Source organism: Coregonus lavaretus (assembly GCF_964263955.1).
Source record: "Coregonus lavaretus genome assembly, chromosome: 4".
NCBI classification, from domain to species: Eukaryota; Metazoa; Chordata; class Actinopteri; order Salmoniformes; family Salmonidae; genus Coregonus; species Coregonus lavaretus.
This window is the reverse complement of record NC_139991.1, coordinates 47,017,451-47,041,211: the sequence shown is the minus strand read 5'-3', so window position 1 is coordinate 47,041,211 and position 23,761 is coordinate 47,017,451. Positions and strand designations below refer to the sequence as shown.

Here is a 23,761-nt window from a genome sequence, read left to right as displayed (position 1 = left end):
AAAACACACCTCCAGGCTGTGTAAGGGCTATTTGACCAAGAAGGAGAGTGATGGAGTGCTGCATCAGATGACCTGGCCTCCACAATCACCCGACCTCAACCCAATTGAGATGGTTTGGGATGAGTTGGACCGCAGAGTAAAGGAAAAGCAGCCAACAAGTGCTCAGCATATGTTGGAAGAATGTTGGAAAAGCATTCCTCATGAAGCTGGTTGAGAGAATGCCAAGAGTGTGCAAAGCTGTCATCAAGGCAAATAGTGGCTACTTTGAAGAATCTAAAATCTAAAATATATTTTGATTTGTTTAACACTTTTTTGGTTACTACATGATTCCATGTGTGTTATTTCATAGTTTTGATGTCTTCACTATTATTCTACAATGTAGAAAATAGTAAAAATCAAGAAAAACCCAGGAATGAGTAGGTGTGTCCAAACTTTTGACTGATACTGTATAAAACCCAAAGTGGACAAACTGACATTTTCTGGGAGTCAGTTCTGTGTACAAATGTTTGATGGAATTAAAATGGAAGGGTAAGTGGGGTCTGGTGTTGTAAGCTGATAACAGAGTGAGTACAGCTCAAAAGGCATTCACACCCGCGGCGCCCCTTCTCTCTCTCTATCACCAGACGTTGTGCTGGAAGGCATTCTAGGGCATAATCAACTCTTCTGACATGCTATAAATTCCCATCTCCCTCCCTGACTAGGATGACTCAGAGATCGACTGATTGAAAAAATCCCATTTAGGTTTCCATCTCCAAATTAGACACGGCAAAAAATATCTCACCGGTAATGCTCACTGATAATAACACTCATTTTATACATGGTTGGTGAAAAAACGGCCTTCACTTATCCCAGCAACAGGTGATCATTACCAGCCAAAAACTACTGCACTCCGGGTACAAAAAAATCAATAGACAGAACAAACGTTGCACAACATCAATGAGGTTAAAAATAGAGAGGAATGAGAGATTCGATTAGCTACATGTTGAGAATATGGGTAGAAAAGAAAGCAGGTCTTCTTTATAGAGCTACATCTGATGAACCCTTGTGAGTTAACCTCCTGGGGTAATATTATTGATCGTCTACTCAGAGCTCATAGTTGTACTGCAGAAGCGTTCACACTAGGCCAGGAACAAAACAACGTGAAAAAATGCATGATGCAGCCTACTTGTTCTGAACATTCTCCGTCAGTCCTCCTTCATTTTTAAGGACCTGTCATCCTGCCCTCTCAAATGCTCTCTCTTCATCACACAGAAAAATGGATAATGCGTCATAGTTCTGTCATAAGTTGAAAGTGTTGTAGCAGTGGAACAAAGTGTCAGCCCAGTGTTGGTTTGCCTTTTCTCAAAGCAATAAAAAGAGCCTCCAACTGATCCTCCGTGAGTCCAAGAGTATGAATTATGTATTTTCGTACACAGTGCCATGATGACGGGCAAGGAAGACCAAAGATTGTACCTGCCTTTTCACTGACTTGGTAACAAGTTCCATAGTATAAGCATCCCATAGAAGTAGCAGAGAGCAATCAATGTAACCACTAAGTCGTGTGAATCAGTGGTGAGAGTCCTCTTTGGTGGGTACAGCTCTGAACAACAACAGCCAATACTTTACTCAGCCCTGAGCGTCCACCAGTCAGTGTTATCCCATGGTTGAGAGTTTTGACAACTGTAAATCCATGCTGAATTGCTGATGAAGGCACACTATTTTCACCTCCTTGTTTGAAGTCTGTATAAATAAAACAAACTCTGAGATATTAGTAGAAAGCAACAGGAGAAGAAGACTGACAGATGCACAAAAACAGATAAAAAAAGATAACACCAACACAAAGTAAACAGGCTTTTATAAAGCAAAGTAAAGCAAAATTCATAAGGTGGGAGAGACATGGGTAAACACAGCCAATCACACAGATCAATGCTCCTGTTCAGACACACAATAACAGAGATGAGAGCTCTTTTATTTTATTTATTTTTATTTCACCTTTATTACCTTTATAGCTCTGAGCTGACCTTAGGGATGGATGGGGCTGTCAGAACATCACAGTCTCTGGTTCGGGTTCTGAGTAGCGGCTGGTCACATGGTGATGACCCTGGAAGTGGACCGACTCTTTGAGGCCCTCCCTGGAATGGTGCATGCTGGGAGTAGACTTCAGTAGACTAACTGAGGAGAACAGGCCTAAAGCAGGAGAAGATTGGATAGGGATTAGAAAGATCCTTACATAATCTAAAGCAGGGGTGTCAATCAATCAAACTGAAGAATTTCTGAAGAACTTTATGTTTTAAAAAATACCTAAGTGTCTTCACCTTGTTCAGCCCGCTAACAATCACCAAAACGAAAGCTACACTCTTAGAAAAAAGGGTTCCAAAGGGGTTCTTCAGCTGTCCCCATAGGATAACCCTTTTTGGTTCCAGGTAGAACTGTTTTGGGTTCCATGTAGAACCCTCTGTGGAAAGGGTTGTACATGGAACCCAAAAGGGGTCTACCTGGAACCGAAAGGGTTCTACCTGGAACCAAAAAAGCTTATTCAAAGGGTTCTACTATGGGGACAGCCGAAGAACCCTTTTAGGTTCTAGATAGCACCTTTTTTTTTAAGAGTGTAGACAGTCCGGAACAATCAAAAAGTCCCAAAATATTGGATAGAAATTATATTTTTTTGCGGATCTTGACAGCAAGGCAATATACCCAATTTGCCATGCAGCCTCGGTGAAGACAGAATGTGGCCCTGAGGGAAAAATGAGTTTGACATGCCTGTTCTTAAGCAACGGAGCTAGTGTTATTAAAATCTGTTCTGAACATCTTTCACTCACAGACAGAGGCATGCCAGTCTTAAAAGAACAATATAGCTCTCATACCTCTGCCTTCAAGGTTTTCTCCTGGCTGAATGGACACATCAACTGAATCCCACTCATAATTCTCATCCACTGAAGCCTTTCTCCTGAAGAAGCACACACACAAGTGGAAAGTTTGTAATTGCTCAAGTTTAAAATGTTATCTCATCAGCTATTCATTGTGTAACATGATGCTCAATGTCAAAGAGATAATGTAGAAAGAGAGCAATAGAGATACAAAATAAAGGGAGACTGAAGTACATACTAGCTCAAGGGACACAGACTCACCTTTTCAATGCCGCCATGTCCTGTAGGTGTGTCTCCACTGTGTTTCCCTGCATCTCCTCGGTGGACTCAGGAGAGCTGGTGAGGGTTGGGGACAGGCAGATGGACAGGCGCCCGTTTGGAGGCTCCAGACTCCCCCTGCCACTGCTCTGGCTGGCATAGCTACTGTAGCTCCCCCCTGAGTCTGGCACTCCCCGATGATACCTCCCAATCTCCACCTCATGCCCCCCATACTTCTCCTCCTTTTCCTCCTCCACTACTACCTCCTCCTGCTTTTTCTCCTCCTCCTGGGGTGGCTGAGGGGTGTGATGGGGTGCAGGCCAGCTGTAACCCCTGAGCAGGGAGGGAGCTGTGGTTCTGCCTCTACAGTCTGGGGGTCTGGGGTGCTCCCTGTGGTCCCTGGGGAGAGATGTATTCTTCCTGGCCTCCATGCGCTGCACTGACCTCAGGGCCTCCTGGTAGGTGATGGGCCACCTGTAGGCGTCTGGGAAGATGGAAGCCTTCTTCCTGGGGTCGTGGGGGGGGTGACTGGGGCTGGAAGGCACTGAAGGAGGGGTTGGGGGGAGCTGCTGCTGTCTCTCCAGCACCGGTTTTCTTATGCTTGGGATGTGCATATCACCCCTATATGCTTCACAGAGATGCTGTGGGGTCCTGCTGGGAGGTCGTGGGTCCTGGGGGGGAGGGGGCGGGGGAAGGGGAGGCTGGGAAGCAAGGGGGGCCTCTGTGTGGATGGGGGTCTCAGGAGCTAAGGTGCTTTCAGGTTCCCAGAAGACAGAGTCTGGGCGGAAGGAGAAGGGAGAGGAGCAGTTATCCTGGCTGAGAGAGTCGACCCAGGCGTCAGGCATCAGGAAGTTACCCTGGGATTGTCTCCTGGAGTCTAGACTCCGGCTGCGCTGGTGGTTGCGGCCGTCCCCGTTCTGAAAGCCTCCTAGACTGATAGCCTTCCTGAGCGCCGGCCTAGGAGGCTGAATGGTAACTGGGCTTCTGCTTCGAGATGACCTCCTGTGCCACCTCTCCCGCTCCTCCCTAGGTACTGGGCTGTTCCTGTGGGCTAATGGATGGCCTTTGTGGTCTTTCGTGGTTCGTGGTCCTCTGTGGTCTTTCACGGCCAATGGGGACTCATTGTTTACCTGATGGGCATGTCTCTGGTGCCTTATGGGATTTGTAGGAGGATCCACTGAGCCTTCATCCTCTGGTTCATCCACACTAATTTCTACACAGTCTGAGAGATCCACCACTGTGTGGAGAGATGACTCTTCACATGGCTGTGACCTTGCTAACTCCACTCTCCATGAACCAGGCACTTTGTTGACAGAGACATCTGGCTTAGACGTGTGTGAAACGCTGACATTAAAAAGGCATTGATTGCTCTTGCTGTTCCATTCATGTGACTCGAAGTCACCTCTCTTCAACTCCGTTGACATGTGAGTTTCATCACAAAGCCCTGTGTGTGTCTTGACCCTTGCAGTCTCTATCCCTTCCTGCCTGTCTAGTGGCTGTTGGCTCACCCTCTTAGACTGACACTCTGCTCTCTCTGACCTGAAGTGGTGTTGTGTGACAGGTGACAGAGAGGGACACTGGGTGAGTGGAGGGTCACAGTGGAGGGTCGCTGTCCTATCAGAGGGGGTCTGATGTGCTGGGACCATGCTGGTGGCTGAGGTGAGTGGGCTGGCCTCCCAGTGAATATAGGACGGGGATGAAGGGCCTTTGGCCATGCTAGAGCACCCCCTGTTGACCTGGGGGTGACTGTGATGATGGGGGTGACTGTGTGGTGAAGTGTTGTCCTGAGATTTCCATATGGGATCGCACTCTTCAGTCCCTCTCCACCTCTCCTCGTCGCTGCCTGGTCCCCCTCTCTTCCCGTCTAAAGTAGCATTACTATCTAGTGTGTACTTCCGTAGCTCTCTCTCCAGCTCCTCTCTCTCCCGGGCCAGCTTCAGACACCTGCTCAGGTTGCCGGTCTCCCTCTCATGCTCCATCTGCAGCACCAGGGTGCTGGCAGTGGCCGGCTGGACGGCCCGCTTTAGGGATGGGTATCCTGGATTGCTCTCCTCCAGGCTTGGCTGGGGGTACATGTCTGAGTTACTGTCTGAGTAGAGACTACTCTCGTCTGGATGTCCAGCACAACTGTCCTGCTCCCCATCCAGGTAGAAGCGTCCGTGGAGGGAGAGGTGTTTGGCCATGGCCCGGACCCTGGTCGTGGGGTTGGCGTCAGTTCCACCACAGGGGGGTAGGTCCACTGAGAGGACGAACGGCGGCTCCCTCCTCACGCTCTTCTCAGAGCGAAGGGACACTGACCTCTGGACCCCAGTGGATTGTGGGAAGTCTTTCCTCAGGGATCTCATGGTGTGGGAGGTGGGGACGGAGGCCTGGTCGTAGGGCTGCACAATGAAGCGACCGTCAGGGCCTCTAGAGATGAACTCTAGAGGGGAAGTGGGAGAAAAGCCTGTCCTGGGGAGGTGGTGGTGGTGTTGGGGGGCATAGTGAGGAGGAGGTGGGGGGCAGGAGAGCAGATGCTGGCGCTGGTCCTGGTATTCACTGCGGCTAGGTCTGCCGAAGGAGGAGTGGTCCGACTGGGAGGAGGAGCAGGAGGAAGGGGAGGTGGAGCCGGGATAGTGGGGGTGGCAGTCGGGAGGGAGGAGCTTCTGCTTCAGCACACTGTCTGGACTGCTAGCAAGCGACCCGCTACGAGAGAGCGAGATAAGGGGTTTAAATGAAGGACGAGGGGGCCATTTTACTGAGCCATCACCATGTCTTGAGATGTTTTGTGAAGACATCTTGAGTCATCTTAAGATGTCTTGGAAAAAATGAACATTTATCTATAGCGAGTCATGAAGACTTCTTAAACTGTCTTGAAGATACCAGTCTTGAAAAAAAATACATTAAGACAAAGGCGATGGCTGGGTATGGTACATTAAAATCTTCGGAAAGTCTGAAAAAAACTCAGCTTACAGTAAGTAAAACAAAATGGCAACGAGAGGGAGAACAATGAATGATATTATGAAGGAAGGGTACTTACATTGAGGGGGGGATTTTATAGATGGCAGGAAGGAGATCTGAATGGGGGGGGGGGGAGATGATGATTCACAATGACACTGTCACCATGGAAAGGAATCAATGAAAAAACAAAAGCCCAATAATATGAGCCCAATCAAAGCAGACAAAAATGGCCGGAGGCACAGCAATGGGCCGTGCCTCAAAGTTAATTAAACATTAATCAGCCACATTAATGAGAAATGACCCTAATTAGCTAGCAGTGTAAACGACATTAATATATTTTACAACGAAAGGGGAATGGGGTTGACAAGCATGACGTCATGTCTATGCACTGAAGTATGATTTATGAAAGTGTATTGGAATCCATCTACATACTGTATAATGGTGTTCATAGTGCATGTGATTAGTTAAGTGATCATGTTTTACCATCTTTCTTCTTCCTGCGTCGCTGGTCTCTCTTGTGACTGAAGATACACACTGACCCTAGGACCAGGATGAAGGCCAAACACAGGAAGCCCACGCCGCCCATCACTCCAGCCAATAGCGGCTCGGGAACAAACTCCAGGAAGTGGGAACTGGCAGGGTACATATCCATCCCTGTGACATGACCGCAACATCAGCATCCATAACACAGAACTCTACCACAACCAAATGTTAACAATGTATTCCCTTACAGTAAATACACTGGGGCAGTTTGTCCAATATACAGCATAATAAAAGCATGACACTATCTCTGATATATCTGTCTTCAATATGTCCCATGGTGAAATATTAATATCATGTTAAAAAGTTATTAGCTGCAATATTTCATAACTCAGACTCCTAAAAGACCAGTATTCTCCAGAGGGATGTTCTAATTCTGTAATGGGCCTGTGGTGCCTGTGGTGATGTTACAGAGAGGAGAAGGGCTGCCAGTCTGGTCCTGCCAGGATCCCCAGCCTGAAACACTAACCCATGGTGGAGACGTTGACTGATGGACTGGGCTCGCTCAGCAACTCCCCTCGCCGGGACACCAGCCGCAGCTCGTACACACAGTCCTACACACACACACACACACACACGGGAGGACGGAGGGACGAAACCACACTTTGTCAACATAGGATTGCGCCTGCAATGCTAATCAGGCTCATCTGAATTCAGATTTAGGGAAGAGAAGGAGAGCAGGACAGAGGAGGCAGACAGAGAGGGGAGAAAGGATATAGATTGAAAGAAGGAAGAAATATGATAGCTGTCATGTGATAAGTCTGAGAGAGGCTTCATAACTTAAATATCACAGTGGTGTTTAACTGACAGAAGAGTCTTTAAGACTGATGTCTGCTGACTGGTCTCTGAGGGAGTGACTAACAGGGACTGGTGGCTACCTTGCGCAGACCTGGAACGATCATCACACTCCTATTGGCACCGATGTCCTCGTCCAGATTGAACCACTCCCCTTGCTCAGTGCGCGATTGGAGGACGAATCCAGTAATGGGCGGGAACTGAGACAAGGGGGACCACTGCAGGACTATACCTGCCGAGCTCTGATTGGCTGACAGCGATGTGGGTGGCTCTAGTTTCGCTCTCCTTGGGAGTGGATCTGAAGGCGTAAGACAGAACACACTTAGAAAAAATAGACCTACTTTGGAACTATAATTTGGAGAAGAAAACGGTCTTATTCTTCAAGCATGCAGCCTTAGAGTAGACAATGTCATTCAGGCTCTAAAGAGACAATGTAGACCAAAGTCACTTCAACACAACAGGTACTGACTCAGAGTTCGGATTGTGGCGATTTCGCTGAAAGGCCCAGTGCCCACTTTGTTGTGTGGCAGGACACTGAACTGGTACTCTGTGGCAGGGACCAGCCCCGTCACCTGCAGACTGGAGCCAGAGGAGGAGGGCACGGGCACAGAGAGCCACTCCTGTTTCTCCCCACTATCACCCACAGACATCTGCTTCAACCTGCAGAGAGACAGTGAGAGGTGGAGTGAATGGAGAGAAATAAAAATAAAGAGAGATAGAAATAGCGAGTATGTGTCTGTCTGTCTGTCTGTCTGTCTGTCTGTCTGTCTGTCTGTCTGTCTGTCTGTCTGTCTGTCTGTCTGTCTGTCTGTCTGTCTGTCTGTCTGTCTGTCTGTCTGTCTGTGTGTGTGTGTGTGTGTGTGTGTGTGTGTGTGTGTGTGTGTGTGTGTGTGTGTGTGTGTCTGTGTCTGTGTCTGTGTCTGTGTCTGTGTCGGTGTCTGTGTCGGTGTCTGTCTGTCTGTGTGTCTGTGCATATAAAGAGACTCTGCACAATGCATTTTATGCTCCCATGCAATAGATCTATATGATAATGTAGAGATTTTATACAATAGCATTGTTTTCAAGAGATGGGTCAACATTTGTAAAATAAACTGCTTGAAAAAGCATGGTGAAGGACATGTTAACTTTTGTGGAACACTGTCCTTTTTCAAGCGGTTTGTCTTTCAAACTTTGCTCCATCTGGCATCAGTAATTACTGGTGGGTTTCTGTGTTCTGTCCCCATCTATGTCAATACAGTTTGTCTGATTCTCTGTTTGTGATTGTTTACCTCTGCTGCTGCTGCTGATGATGAGCTGTCCTCCACTGACATTCAATGCAATATATTAATATGCTGCTAATATGGTTACAAGGCCAGGCCATGGAGAGGGAGACAGAACATAGACTAGAAGAGTAGATGACTCACCAGACTGTGAATTTCTGGGTGTATCCCCCATCAAAGCCTGGTTCCCAGGACACATTTGCCAGCTTTGCCCCTGGAGACACAGACACCATGGTGGCAGCATGGGGACTGGTGCCTGAGAGACAGAGAAGGAGGAGAAGAGAGAGAGGGAGTGAAAAGTCAGAAAGGGGAGAATAGTGATAAGATGACCGTCATTATTTTACGTTGATTCGTAACATACTGGTGCGGTTACATAACGTCATGAATAATGTTGGCTCTAAACTAAGCAGTAGCCTAGACAGCTCCCCAGGGACTGCCACGCAGAGAGAAGCACGAGATTGAACTTAACTCAACTTTCTAGAGCAGTGGTCGATCTCCAAGGCATTCCTAGTCAATCGCCAAACATTTCCGTAAAAAACCCAACGATAACGCCTTGTGTTCATTTTTCTTTGTTTTGTCTCATGCTGTTGGCGGTAGGTGCACCCGATTCAGTTGCCCTGCGTGCCGGGTAGGCGAACTGTTGCCATTTGGAATCCCGACGGGCCCGGAGAGCAAATCAAGTGCACTATAGGCCTACCGCCAATTGGATGGCTCAGATAACCATGTCTGCGGTAACGTAGCAGGCATAAAAGTAAACTAAATCAAAGTTGATACTGTGAGATTTAAAACGTTTAAAACCATGACTAGAGAGAAACTGTCAACGAATACAGCAAAGAGCTACTGTTTTTATGAGTGAGTTCATGTTTAAGTTCATACACTTTGAATTCAACACTTTTATAAGCCATAAAATGCGTGTTCTTCCTATTTCCACTCAGCGCTACAACAAGCACTGCTGCAGTAATGAATGAGGAAAGTGTATCTATAGGCTTGTGTTGATGTTATTATTAGAGGCTTGGGTCTTTTTTAATACTGAGGAATATTTCACTTTCTCTGTTCATAGGAGTAACAACATGAATTTGTGCATGAGGCAGAAATAATGCAATGCGACTCGAGTTTCGCCATCAGCTGGAAGATGGTGTCCCTTTTTGGTCAGTGTCAGTGGAGGAAAGGGAGAGTGGAGCGGTTTTGAGAGCGACGTACCAAAGCAAAACTAACTATGCAAGAGCTTTTGTTGTAGACAGAACGAATCAGAGTAGGATTCTATTGCATTAACATGCACGACTCAGCCCGTACTCTACACAGACCAGTGCGGCATAACCAATCAGAGCTGCAGTAGGCCTATATGCAAATAGACCATTGCCATATATGGATTTGTGCCATTTACTTTGAACTGGACTGTGTTTACAGCATGAGCAGTCGTGAGTAGATGCGCTTGTTTTGAGATCAAAGCGAGAGCTGCATGTAGCCACGTGTGCACATTTAGTTAATATCCTTTGCTAGTTATTGAGTTATTAGCCCAGCTATAGATAATTTGTATTCAGAAATAGGGGAGTGATTGCTTCCTACAAGAGTGCAAAACGTGTACTTTTCTAGAAATCTTTGAAAAGCGAGTCAGGTAAAGAGCTTTTTTTTGTCTTAAAGGGGCAGTGTTATATTTTGAGACAGGCTTGAATAAGCTAAGTAGCCAATAGGCAGAGGGCAGCATAATTTGTCTGATTCTCTGTAATAATGGTATGGGAATAATAATGCATTTAATTTTGTAAAGTGGTTTCTTGCATCAAACAACACAACAACATTTTCAGTAACCTCATTGTCTGAAGGACAGTGGATAAACAGGTTAATGTCAAGCCCTGCATGGAATGTAGGCCTACATTGAACACCACACATTGGCTGCTACTGTATGCTGAATGATAGAACAGCTATTTCCATGTTAAAATGTTATGGGATGCATTTTCTCCATTGTTTTTGATGGTAGGTCACTCTGGTAGGCCTACATTATGATCAAATAGCTACAGTAGCCTACTTGGCCACTGTTAAAATGGTAACTTAAAGCGGGTACAGCCTCAGTAAACACGCGCTGGAAGTTACACAGAATTTTCACAAAGTTCAAGTTTGCGCTCAGCAGACCTGAAATTCGCTCAGTGTTGAAAAAACATTAGACATGAACACTTTACATAGTAGCTACATTAATAAAGATGATGTAGATGTGTGTCAGTCAGTCTGTACGTTCCACTCACTCAGCACTGAGATGAGAGTGCTGGCTTTGACAGTGGCCACGCGGTTTGTAACGCTGCACTCCCACTCCCCCTGGTGGTCTTTACTGAGCGGAAGCAGCAGCAGGGAGCCGTTGGCTGCTACAGAGTACTGAGAGCGTGTGGCAGGTCCAACCTACAGACAGGGAGGACAGAGAGATCAGACACACAAGCTGGGCTGATTGCTGATGAAGGGTAATCTGCAATCAGTGAGGTGTTTGTCTCTGTTTGTTCGGGAGAGGGGTGCTTGCTTGCAGGTGTGTGTTAAATAATAGCTATTTCTGCTTCAGGGTTTGTCCACAGTTCATACATTTACATTTTAGTCATTTAGCAGACGCTCTTATCCAGAGCGACTTACAGTTAGTGAATAAATTTTATTTTTATTTTATACTGGCCCCCCGTGGGAATCAAACCCACAACCCTGGCATTGCAAACGCCATGCTCTATCAACTGAGCTACATCCCTGCCGGCCATTCCCTCCCCTACCCTGGACGACGCTGGGCCAATTGTGCGCCGCCCATGAGTCTCCCGGTCGCGGCCGGCTGCGACAGAGCCTGGATTCGAACCAGGATCTCTAGTGGCACAGTTAGCACTGCGATGCGGCGCCTTAGACCACTGCGCCACTCAGGAGACATACCATCTTATTCACAGGTTGACAGGCCTGTGTGCTGGCTTGTTGACTGAAGAAGTCAGTAGAGTACAGCCATTTGCTGTGGGGTGTGTTGGAGTGCTCTCACCTTGCTCCAGGTTATACTAGGGGCTGGATCTCCAGTGGTCTGGCAGGGAATAACAAGCGTTCTCCCCACCTCCTGTCTATACTCCTTACGGGGACACACGCTGAGTGACGGGGGGTCCTGCAGGTCGTAACAAAACAACCAGCCGTGTCATTTAGTCAAGGACTTTATCGTAATTAGAGAAAGTGAGTGAAACAGTTGATTACCTTCAGAAGATTATGCTATTTACAAAAGGATTAGATCCAGAATTAACCTTGATATACAGGAGCTATTGTAATCAGACCACATTCAACTCAATTCAAGTAACAGGCTGACAAGTAGAGGAGTGTAAAAAGGTCATCAAAATGTTAATTGGCTATCTCAGATAAGAGCTCTCTCTTCGGTATGAGAGGTTTTTAATTGGGTAGCAATTTATTTTACAGTGTTGTTTTCATAGGTATTTACCTGCAATTTACAAGGAAACTAAGTGGTAAAAATGGGACATTCTAGTCTAGTTAAATTGCACAAAATTGGTAACCAACTACCTGCTACAAAATTGGTAGCAATCATTCTTTAAGAAACAAACCAATATTGCAGAAGTTATTATTGTGCAATTACCATTTTACCACGTCATTTCTAAGTAAATAGCTGGTAATTTCTGTACTGTGCAATAAACTGCTAGAGAACATTGGGTGCACCCTGACCTGTAGGATGACTGTAGTGGGCCCTGATTGGCCCATGGTCCCGTAGCTGTTGTAAGGGGTACACATGTACACGCCTGTTGCATCATCATTGACAGTAGCCATGAACACCGAGCCTTCAGACGTCAACGTCCATCCTGGGTACTGATTGGATAAAACAGAGCGAGGGGTCAGAGAACTTCTCAACAGTTTTTTAATTTAGCTTAGTGTGAATAATGAATAGCAACTAATATCCTAGCTGAGGATAAAGCTAAGTGTGCCAAGCCCATAAAATGATATATACATCTCTCTTAAATGGAAACATTTTTTCTTTTGAGCAGTAGGCCTACAGGGTATATTGATTCCTTATGTAAATGGAAATTCAGCAGCATCAGACAGTTAATGGGTATCTCTATGAGGGTAGATATGAGGCTGATCTCCCCACCATGGCCAGATCCAGTGGCTGTCCATCCTTGGTCCAGTCGACGCGAAGCAGGGGGGGCTGGGCTCTCACAGAGCAGGAGACCAGACCTCCCAGGCCTGTGGGGAGATATGTCTGCGGGGGCATCAGGAGAGCCTGGGCAGGGTCTGAGAGGAAAATGGATGGATTGATGGATAGGAAGGATTTGTGTCATTATGTTGGAACTGAAGATTGAAGATGAACGCATCAACACATAGACACTTACGTCTCACAGTGAGATTGGCAGATGCAGTAGGCGGAATCAACAGTCCGTTGGTGGGCATGCAGGTATAGTTCCCAGAATCGTCTGGGGTAATGCGGGTGATGAGGAGGGTGCCGTCCACCATGATCTTCACACGGGACTTCAGAGCCCTAACAACAAAACAAAACAAAACTTAAAACACATTCAGGACATTCAAATAGAGCAAACGCCTCATTAGAAACATTACAACATACGCAAAATCCCATGTAAATACACAAATCCAATATAAAGAAACCGGGTAAAAATACACTAAACTCACTCTATGTGGTAGACATTCTCTCCCTCTCTCTGCCACACATAGGTCATGTTGGGTGGATCAGCCACCGCCTGGCACCGCAGCTGGGCATTCTGGGTCATGTTGAGGGCGGTGTCCTTCGGGGGGATAACAATGACTGGAGGACCTGTTTGAGACCAGATAGAATAGATCAGGGATTTCTTTCCATGATAAAACTTAGCAGGACATTGCAGATTAGCAAGATATCTAAACTCCAATCAGTTATCTGGTGAGAGCAACACTACGGTACTACACAGCATGGCAGTGACATTCATGTTGGGAGGTTATGGCTGATTGAGATAAATGCTTAGAGGATTTGTTTGAAGGCCTGTTTTATAGGCTTACATAAGGATTTGAAAAAGTGACTACAGCCAGAAATCAAAGCCTTATTATAATCCAAACAGGTGTCACTGCCAAAAACACACCCAAATCTAAACGGCATATCCTGGTCATATTGACGTCATGGGGCATAACATAGTATGACTTAAAAATAAATGGAACATATTCTATTACATAAGTGAAATTTATGAGGAAAACTATCCACAGTAAGGACACAACATCATGTATAAACCCTTGGATCCACCCGTAACTGAACATCACACATCCACCACTAGATGGCGATAATGCCTCTCCACACTCAACAGAGGATCAAGGTAATACTAGACAAAGTGATGGGAGATTGTATGACTCACTGTGTATCAGTGGGGATTCCAGTGACTACGATTGGGAGAAAATAAGGACAGAGTATTCTGCTGAATTTTTCTATTCTTCTAGTATGACCCAGGGGGAAACTGTAGACAGGGAACTCATAAACAAACAAACAGACAAACAGCGACTGACCTTTGACTTTAAGCTTTGTCACATGAGTCACATTGCCCTCTGTGTTGGAGGCGAGACATTCATACTGTCCTTCTGACTCCCTGTCCACTGCTCTGAGAGACAGTGTCCCACTCAGAACCTGAGACAGAGCGAGAGAGGGGGAGGGGGAGGGGGAGGGGGAGGGGGAGGGGGAGAGAGAGAGCGAGAGTGAGAGAAAGAGCAATTAATTTCCCTGCAGGGACAATAAAGTTTGCATTGAGAGACAGATAGATTGCAATGTGGGATTGTAGAGGTGAATTTTTGTTTTTTGTTAAATGTTTAGTCATGAAGACTGAACCATGATTCCTCACCTCAACCTTGTCTCCTCCAATCAGAGTACCATCTTTAGCCCAGGTTATGGTGGGTAGTGGGTTACCGTGGGCAACGCAGGCCAGAGAGAGAGGATTCCCCACTAGAGTCTCCATGACAGGGGGAGGGGTCTTGGTGAAAATAGGAGGAGCTACAGAACAACAATAAAGACAGTCAACACAACATCCTCAATCCCTTTTCCACAGAGAGAGCTAAACCGATTGTAAAGGTGAAGGTCTCATAAAAAACAAAGCAGAATCAGCAGGTTTGACAAAGTTTAAAGTCATATTGGCTGAAGGCGATTGACCTGGGGTAAGCAAATATCCCTTAGACGCCAGTCATTTACTGTACAGTTCACCAGTGAGTGAGTAAAGCATTTGTTTGTTTAGGAAACAGATAGAGCTGTTCTGCCTGGCTGTGTGCTCCAGGCCCTCCTGCCAAGGCATCTTAACCTCATTAGACAATGGGCCTGAGACGTGACCTGCAGGGCCTGTCTTTGACCAGGCCATGTGCCTGGCTAATCTGTCCTAATGCTTCTGCTCCTCTCCTGCTCCTCTCTCACCTCACCAAAAGTCTGCCTAGTCTGTGTGGGATTTTGTGCTATATTTGTCTGAGCAGTCATGTTTTGTTGAGAGAGGTCATAGAGAGATAGAGGGAGTGTGCGTATATGATATGATAGGGTAATAGGGCTGTATGGGATGAGGATAATAGGGTTCCATGGCCTTAAAATAAATCCCCTCCCCATCACAAGCCCCTCCACTCACCAGTGACAGACAGTAGGGTCCAGGTGCCATTGCGGGTCTCATCTGTGGTTTTGTCCAGCAGGAGGATGCGACATTCATACAGGCCCTGGTCCTCTAGGAGGAGTCCCTTCACCCTCAAGACAGTATTCCTCACCAGAGACACTCGGCCTGGAGACACAGGGGAGGACACAGGGGTCAGAGGGCACGAGACAGGGTCATAACCAATCAAATCACTGGAAATAATGAGGAATTTCAGGGGGGGTTCAATACAAAGAATGTGTGCTTTACAACTGATAGGAATGTTCTATGGTACTTCAATTGCCTATAGATAAAGCCTTCACTTCCAAACATCATCAAACGCACACACACGCACACACACACACACACTGGGATCGTCATCGTGAGCTTTGAAATCTGATCTCCTGGTTGCCAGGTGACTGCACCCTGTGGCAATGGTGTTTGCTGACTCACCCCTCCTTGCCTCCTTCCCTGTGGCTTTTCTCTCCCTCTCTCATCTCCCTCACTCCATCTCTTAAGTTGTCATTTCTTTTGTTATTCAATAAAGCCATTTTCACAACTAAATAACTGAAACAGTGCAGTTTAGCAGTGTGATAAGCCTGTCTTTACAGACAGTGAAGCATTGAGGAGAATATCCAGTGTTTGTTTGCCAGACACATACACCATAAACAGACATTACAAGAACATGAGCATGCCTCACACTGTAGCGCTAATGTGGTTATGACATTGAGTCATTGAGGTGTGTTGAGCTAATCATTAACCTTAGACCTTGTCTCTAGTGACAGGGAGGGACTGTTTCTATGGCCACAGTGGGGATCAGGAAGCTACTGTAGTTAAAGGGATGGTGGCTGTGATAACAGATGAGGAACCGACTATGACATCACATCATGTTTACTTTTCCAAATGGAATGGGGGCTAAATCCACATGGGGGTCACGGTCAGAGCAAAATACACATTCACATACTAACACACACACACACACACACACTAGGGATTGGTTCGCCTACCGCTGTTGTGATATGTAAAGGTCCACATGAAAAAAATGCACCTCTAGATTTGAATAATAGGTAAATTGAGAAAGCAAGAGGAGGGAGAGGGAGAGGGAGAGAGACAGAGAGACAGAGAGAGAGAGAGAGAGAGAGAGAGAGAGAGAGAGAGAGAGAGAGAGAGAGAGAGAGAGAGAGAGAGAGAGAGAGAGAGAGAGAGAGAGAGAGAGAGAGAGAGAGACGCATGTATGCACTAACACAGGCACAGTATTGCATATGCAAACTAATCAACTCTGTAATGAGTTTAGTAGGGCTTAGCGTGGGGTTTCAGTGAAGGAATTGTTGATTTAAATACAATCACAAGACTGGCCCAGTGACCGTCCTCTTTGGCAGCCATTCTCCCACATCATGGCATTCTCTGCAACCACCAAATGTCACTCTCCTTCAGCACTCCTCTAGCCCTGTATATACCAGACTGACTGCCGCTGCAGCGAACCATTCATGTAAGCTCGCGGGATCAAGTGGCTCGTGAGGCTACCACTCCTCCCCCTCTTTCTCTCAATCTCCACTGGCCGGTCCCTCCTCTCCTTTGGCTCTCTCCCACACCCATTAGTTCAGATACAAGTCCTATGTGACTAATGATAATATGTTTCCTTTGGATGTCCAGTCCAGCAACTCCAGAAATTTGACCACACCCCATTGCACTGAATGCATCACTAGACAAAGCCCAGCTAGGTTTCATCCTTCAATGGCCTCAGCTCTCAGGTGACAGACCAACGGAAAAGCATCTACACTAACAGCACAGACGCATGACAATGGATCTGCTCAAATAATGCACTTAGAGTGAGGGAAAAAAGTATTTGATCCCCTGCTGATTTTGTACGTTTGCCCACTGGCAAAGAAATTATCAGTCTATAATTTTAATGGTAGGTTTATTTGAACAGTGAGAGACAGAATAACAACAACAAAATACAGAAAAATTCATGTTATAAATTGATTAGCATTTTAATGAGGGAAATAAGTATTTGACCCCCTCTCAATCAGAAAGATTTCTGGCTCCCAGGTGTCTTTTATACAGGTAACGAGCTGAGATTAGGAGCACACTCTTAAAGGGAGTGCTCCTAATCTCAGCTTGTTACCTGTATAAAAGCCACCTGTCCACAGAAGCAATCAATCAATCAGATTCCAAACTCTCCACCATGGTCAATACCAAAGAGCTCTCCAAGGATGTCAGGGACAAGATTGTAGACCTACACAAGGCTGGAATGGGCTACAAGACCATCGCCAAGCAGCTTAATGAGAAGGTGACAACAGTTGGTGCGAATATTCGCAAATGGAAGAAACACAAAAGACCTGTCAATCTCCCTCGGCCTGGGCCTCCATGCAAGATCTAACCTCGTGGAGTTGCAATGATCATGAGAACGGTGAGGAATCAGCCCAGAACTACACGGGAGGATCTTGTCAATGATCTCAAGGCAGCTGGGACCATAGTCACCAAGAAAACAATTGGTAAAACACTACGCCGTGAAGGACTGAAATCCTGCAGCGCCCGCAAGGTCCCCCTGCTCAAGAAAGCACATATACAGGCCCTTCTGAAGTTTTCCAATGAACATCTGAATGATTCAGAGGAGAACTGGGTGAAAGTGTTGTGGTCAGATGAGACCAAAATCGAGCTCTTTGGCATCAACTCAACTTGCCGTGTTTGGAGGAGGAGGAATGCTACCTATGACCCCAAGAACACCATCCCCACCGTCAAACATGGAGGTGGAAACATTATGCTTTGGGGGTGTTTTTCTGCTAAGGGGACAGGACAACTTCACCGCATCAAAGGGACGATGGACGGGGCCATGTACCGTCAAATCTTGGGTGAGAACCTCCTTCCCTCAGCCAGGGCATTGAAAATGGGTCGTGGATGGGTATTCCAGCATGACAATGACCCAAAACACACAGCCAAGGCAACAAAGGAGTGGCTCAAGAAGAAGCACATTACGGTCCTGGAGTGGCCTAGCCAGTCTCCAGACCTTAATCCCATAGAAAATCTGTGGAGGGAGCTGAAGGTTCGAGTTGCCAAACGTCAGCCTCGAAATCTTAATGACTTGGAGATGATCTGCAAAGAGGAGTGGAACAAAATCCCTCCTGAGATGTGTGCAAACCTGGTGGCCAACTTCAAGAAACGTCTGACCTCTGTGATTGCCAACAAAGGTTTTGCCACCAAGTACTAAGTCATGTTTTGCAGAGGGGTCAAATACTTATTTCCCTCATTAAAACGCAAATCAATTTATAACATTTTTGACATGTTTTTTTCTGGATTTTTTTGTTGTTATTCTGTCTCTCACTGTTCAAATAAACCTACCATTAAAATTATAGACTGATCATGTCTTTGCCAGTGGGCAAACGTACAAAATCAGCAGGGGATCAAATACTTTTTTCCCCTCACTGTATAATGTTATGTTTTAATTTGTAGATGAATGGCAACAATCAAACAGATTAGATCAGGATCACTAAAATATGCTAAACTTACACATAGGCTGCCGTCAATCTACTATCACAGCTTTGCATTTGTGTAAATATCAGAATTTGTTAGTTGCTGATGGGACATTCTGAGTGCCTACGGATATGAAATTCAGAATCTATATGCCCATCCCTTCCTTGAGAAATGTCGTCACCAGGCGCTGGTATTCAAGTTTCGGTCAGAGAATAAAGCAGATAAGAGTTTCACCTCCTGAAACCCTTAAGTTCACAATGTCTGCAAGTTGTTCTTCTGTTAAGAAGATGCTGTGATCATTTTACATTTTAATCATCACAGTTTGGCTAAAGGCTACCTCGCTAACAACAGCAGAGATTAGGAAACTGCTATGGAGCCGTAGGCATGCCTTAATTAAATATTAGTAATTCTATAAAATACAGTTAGTAGCCTAATAATCATAATATGATCCAATGCTGGTCCATAGATGGTGGAAAATATACAGGCCAGTACAGTGGAGATAGTATGAGCTCTTTATGTATGTTTTATTTGCTTTGTAGACACTCTGATAGTAATGTAGAGTACAGGATCCCATGATGTTACACAGCATTTATACAGCTATATTTACCAAAGCATTGACTATTCTTTCTCATGGGGTCTGAATCAGCATTTTTCTGTGTGTACAGAACTAACAACCTGCTCTCCTCTCCGGATCACTTCTCTCTCTACAAAGCGGTCTCCATCTCCTCTGCTCTATATACACAACACACACTGAAAAGACCCATTCAGCTCTTTCTCCTCCGTAATAGAGGGGAGAGGGCTGACCTATCCAGAGGACATTAGTCAGACTTTCTTGCTTTTTCTTTGGCAAGAACAGCATTGAAGAGTGAGGCATCCGTTATCTCTCATCATCAAGTAATATTACTCTGAATGGCTTTATTGTAGCTCTGCTCTATGGCTCTACAGCACAGTTAATGAGGCAATAAAAATAAGAGCATAATGTCTTAATAGACAGACATTGAATTCAGGAAGCAGGTTAAACATATGGTTAAATACAGGTTGAGCTAACAGGTGAGTAACATCTATGTAGTTACAGTGTGTGATATGACAGGTGTACATTGAGCCTCTAACACAACCCTGAGTCAACCTGAGGGGCTGTCTAGCAAAAGACACCTGAGAAGAGTCTCAACACTTCATCTCCCTAATAGGTGGAACACTATTGCTGTCCCAGTCCTTGTGAAGCTGCAATTCAGTGCAAAACTTCAATCAGCCATAATTGGCATTACTGAACCGTGGAGGTTCTTCTTCAAGGACAGAGAAAAAAAGCTAGTGTCTTTTATTGACCTGAGGTGAATCCTGACTCAGTCTGCTCAATCCTTCCAATCCTCACTCAGTCTTCTCATCACAGACTGCTGACTGACTTCATTACCATGTAAATGTCTGTATGGTTATCGTATTTCCCTGTCTGGTTGGCATGGGTGTGTCATCTGGCTCTCTAACATTCTAATACGAATTGGCTGAACAGGTGTATAGTGTGATTTCTGAGCCCTAGCCAATACACACACATGAATGCACTGCGCCCATGCACAAATTCCAATGACCAGAGACAGGTCAAATCTCACTCCCAGCAGCCCGTTGGAAGACAGGATTAACCTAACTAAAGGAAGATCTAAAGCACCCAGACATGCTCTCTCTCAGTCCATGTCAAGCCCTTTGTCTGAGACTTTAAAGGACAGAAGCAGTCACAAAAGGTATTTTTGCTCTATTGAAGATCCCTTTTCCCCACAGACTGCCTTTGTTCTCTGACCCTAGGGCAGAACGGGGACAATAGACCATGATGCAATCTGAGAGGACCAACGAACACAAAGCCCCCAGCTCACACAGACCATTGGGGTGTGGTGCAGTTAGGAGGACTGAAGCTGATAAAGGGATGAGTTACTGTTACTGTATGTTTTGAGTGAAGATAGCTGTTAAGTTAGGATATACAGTTGAAGTCGGAAGTTTACATACACTTAGGTTGGCGTCATTAAAACTCATTTTTCAACCACTCCACAAATGTCTTGTTAATAAACTATAGTTTTGGCAGGTCGGTTAGGACATCTACTTTGTGCACGACTCAAGTAATTTTTCCAACAATTGTTTACAGACAGATTATTTCACTTATAATTCACAGTATCACAATTCCAGTGGGTCAGAAGTTTACATACACTAAGTTGACTGTGCCTTTAAACAGCTTGGAAAATTCCAGAAAATGATGTCATGTCTTTAGAAGCTTCTGATAGGCTAATTGACATAATTTGAGTCAATTGGAGGTGTACCTGTGGATGTATTTCAAGGCCTACCTTCAAACTGAGTGCCTCTTTGCTTGACATCATGGGAAAATCAAAATAAATCAACCAAGACCTCAGAACAAAAATAGTAGACCTCCACAAGTCTGGTTCATCCTTGGGAGCAATTTCCAAACGCCTGAAGGTACCACGTTCATCTGTACAAACAAAAGTACGCAAGTATAAACACCATGGGAACACGCAGCCGTCATACCGCTCAGGAAGGAGACGCGTTCTGTCTCCTAGAGATGAACGTACTTTGGTGCGAAAAGTGCAAATCAATCCCAAAACAACAGCAAAGGACCTTGTGAAGATGCTGGAGGAAACAGGTATAAAAGTACCTATATCCACAGTAAAACGAGTCCTATATTGACATAACCTGAAAGGCCGCTCAGCAAGGAAGAAGCCACTGCTCCAAAACCGCCATAAAAAAGCCAAATTACGGTTTGCAACTGCACATGTGGACAAAGATCGTCCTTTTTGGAGAAATGTCCTCTGGTCTGATGAAACAAAAATAGAACTGTTTGGCCATAATGACCATCGTTATGTTTGGAGGAAAAAGGGGGGACTTGCAAGCAGAAGAACACCATCCCAACCGTGAAGCACGGGGGTGGCAGCATCATGCTGTGGGGATGCTTTGCTGCAGGAGGGACTGGTGCACTTCACAAAATAGATGGCATCATGACGAAGGAAAATTATGTGGATATATTGAAGCAACATCTCAAGACATCAGTCAGGAAGTTAAAGCTTTGTCGCAAATGGCTCTTCCAAATGGACAATGACCCCAAGCATACTTCCAAAGTTGTGGCAAAATGGTTTAAGGACAAAAAAGTCAAGGTATTGGAGTGGCCATCACAAAGCCCTGACCTCAATCCTATTGAAAATGTGTAGGCAAAACTGAAAAAGCGTGTGCGAGCAAGGAGGCCTACAAACCTGACTCAGTTACACCAGCTCTGTAAGGAGGAATGGGCCAAAATTCACCCAACTTATTGTGGGAAGCTTGTGGAAGGCTTCCCGAAATGTTTGACCCAAGTAAAAAAATTTAAAGGCAATGCTACCAAATACTAATTGAGTGTATGTACATTTCTGACCCACTGGGAATGTGATGAATGAAATAAAAGCTGAAATAAATCATTCTCTCTACTATTATTCTGACATTTCACATTCTTAAAATAAAGTGGTGATCCTAACTGACCTAAGATAGGGAATTATTACTAGGATTAAATGTGAGGAATTGTGAAAATCTGAGTTTAAATGTATTTGGCTAAGGTGTATGTAAACCTCCGACTTCAACTGTAGGTAGGATGAAGTCTGGATAGACTTTTAATGTAGAAAAGGGGGCTTGATAGTGTTAATGGACAAGGACTCTAGAAGAGACTGTTTTGGGTCTGGAAACCTCAGCCTTGGGCAACAGATGTTACGAAACTGCTGAGACGGACCTGATATTGAGCTGAAATGAAACACTCATACAGTAAGATTAGATCCCAGTTGAGCTTCTGATGGGATGAAGACGGACTTACCCTCGTAGTTGGGATGCACCCGAGGAGCATACACTCCAAACTTGATCAGGACTGGGATGTCGAATCCCTGGCGCACCCATTCCACCACGTGCAGTGGCGCAGACGCACCCGTGTCAGGGGGTGGCAGTCTACACTCCATCTCCACCACACCCCCTACCTTGGCACGCACCTCTGGCTTCTGACCATGAGTGACCCCTATGAAGGTTAACAAAAAAAGACATTATAAGCATTGTTATAATCCTTCTGAGGGAAGATGACTGAATGTAGGGACAGGTATGGATGTGGCTGTGGAGAGAGTGAATGACAGATAGTTCATTACAGAGGGAAAGCATTAAGTACTCTACTCACACAGAAGGCACAGTGCCGTCACCATGGTAACATCCAAAAGATAGTCCCTCTTTGGTCCCATAGCTGCCAGTCACACAGCCTCCAGCATACTTGATCTGTTGACAAAAATACACACTTGTCACATATTGCATCTTCCAACCAGCAGACAAAACAGACACCTGTCACCTATCTTCTAACTAGGAGGCACGAGCGCGAGAGAGAGAGAGAGAAATGACAGTTGTGTCTAGTTTATAGACACATGGAAGATGTGTTTACATTTCCTCAAGTACCTTTCTCAAGATTGGAATTCACCCCATATCATTTCACAAATGATATCCAACAGAAAACCCTGCCAAAACACTCCCAGCCCTACATGGTTCTCATAACATGGATGCCCATTAAAATGTCACATAAATCTACACAGAGTCAGTTTTGCACAGCACCTGACCAGCTCCCAGTAAGAATCAGTGTTGTTTTCTCAGAGAGCTTAGTGAACTTGTTGGCTGTCAGCAGTCAAGGACAGAAATAAGCTGGGCTGCAGGAGACACATATAGCAGCCATTAGTACAGTACTGCATGTGGTGCATCAGTCATTGGTGCCATAAAGCTGGCAGTAGGCTACTTCAAGCAGATCAAAGAAGATATTGTGCATGTTTTCATGATCCACTATAAATCCATAAAGAAGGTTTCCAGTTAGGGAGGGGGAAGTCCGAGCGTAACTCTACTATTATAACCTATACAGTAACCCTACAGCAGGGGTCGGCAACAGGCGGCCCGTGTGCCACAACCGGCCTGCAAATGAGTTTTTTTGGGCCCCAATTTTTTTTTTTTTACATTTTAGTTTTGGGTCAAATCACGCGGAATTCTGCAAAAAATATAGTATTTTGCTAATAATTTTGTTTTACATTGTGATCGTGTCTCAATGTAATCA

The 23,761-nt window shown here is 45.4% G+C and overlaps 1 protein-coding gene across 2 annotated transcripts in view; it reads right to left on the bottom strand.

Annotated features, from left to right (window-relative positions):
- Window positions 1–353: 353 nt before the first annotated feature.
- Window positions 354–23,761, bottom strand: part of LOC311128452 (protein turtle homolog A-like) — a 29,320-nt gene continuing 5,912 nt past the window's right edge. Inside the window, exons 2-22 of one of the 2 annotated variants that reach the window (XM_084160604.1) lie at window positions 22,853–22,947; window positions 22,505–22,699; window positions 15,211–15,357; window positions 14,449–14,597; window positions 14,120–14,237; window positions 13,265–13,406; window positions 12,970–13,115; window positions 12,729–12,871; window positions 12,308–12,448; window positions 11,628–11,744; window positions 10,876–11,026; window positions 8,783–8,894; window positions 7,849–8,039; window positions 7,463–7,677; window positions 7,054–7,138; window positions 6,528–6,698; window positions 6,124–6,160; window positions 3,108–5,789; window positions 2,844–2,926; window positions 1,981–2,166; window positions 354–1,719 (exon numbers count right to left, since the gene is read on the bottom strand). In XM_084160604.1, coding sequence (XP_084016730.1) covers window positions 2,021–2,166; window positions 2,844–2,926; window positions 3,108–5,789; window positions 6,124–6,160; window positions 6,528–6,698; window positions 7,054–7,138; window positions 7,463–7,677; window positions 7,849–8,039; window positions 8,783–8,894; window positions 10,876–11,026; window positions 11,628–11,744; window positions 12,308–12,448; window positions 12,729–12,871; window positions 12,970–13,115; window positions 13,265–13,406; window positions 14,120–14,237; window positions 14,449–14,597; window positions 15,211–15,357; window positions 22,505–22,699; window positions 22,853–22,913 — 5,232 coding nt within the window. In that variant the 5' untranslated portion in view covers window positions 22,914–22,947 and the 3' untranslated portion in view covers window positions 354–1,719; window positions 1,981–2,020. The remainder of the gene's footprint in view (window positions 1,720–1,980; window positions 2,167–2,843; window positions 2,927–3,107; window positions 5,790–6,123; window positions 6,161–6,527; window positions 6,699–7,053; window positions 7,139–7,462; window positions 7,678–7,848; window positions 8,040–8,782; window positions 8,895–10,875; window positions 11,027–11,627; window positions 11,745–12,307; window positions 12,449–12,728; window positions 12,872–12,969; window positions 13,116–13,264; window positions 13,407–14,119; window positions 14,238–14,448; window positions 14,598–15,210; window positions 15,358–22,504; window positions 22,700–22,852; window positions 22,948–23,761) is intronic. The other variant, XM_084160605.1, reaches the window with a different exon arrangement.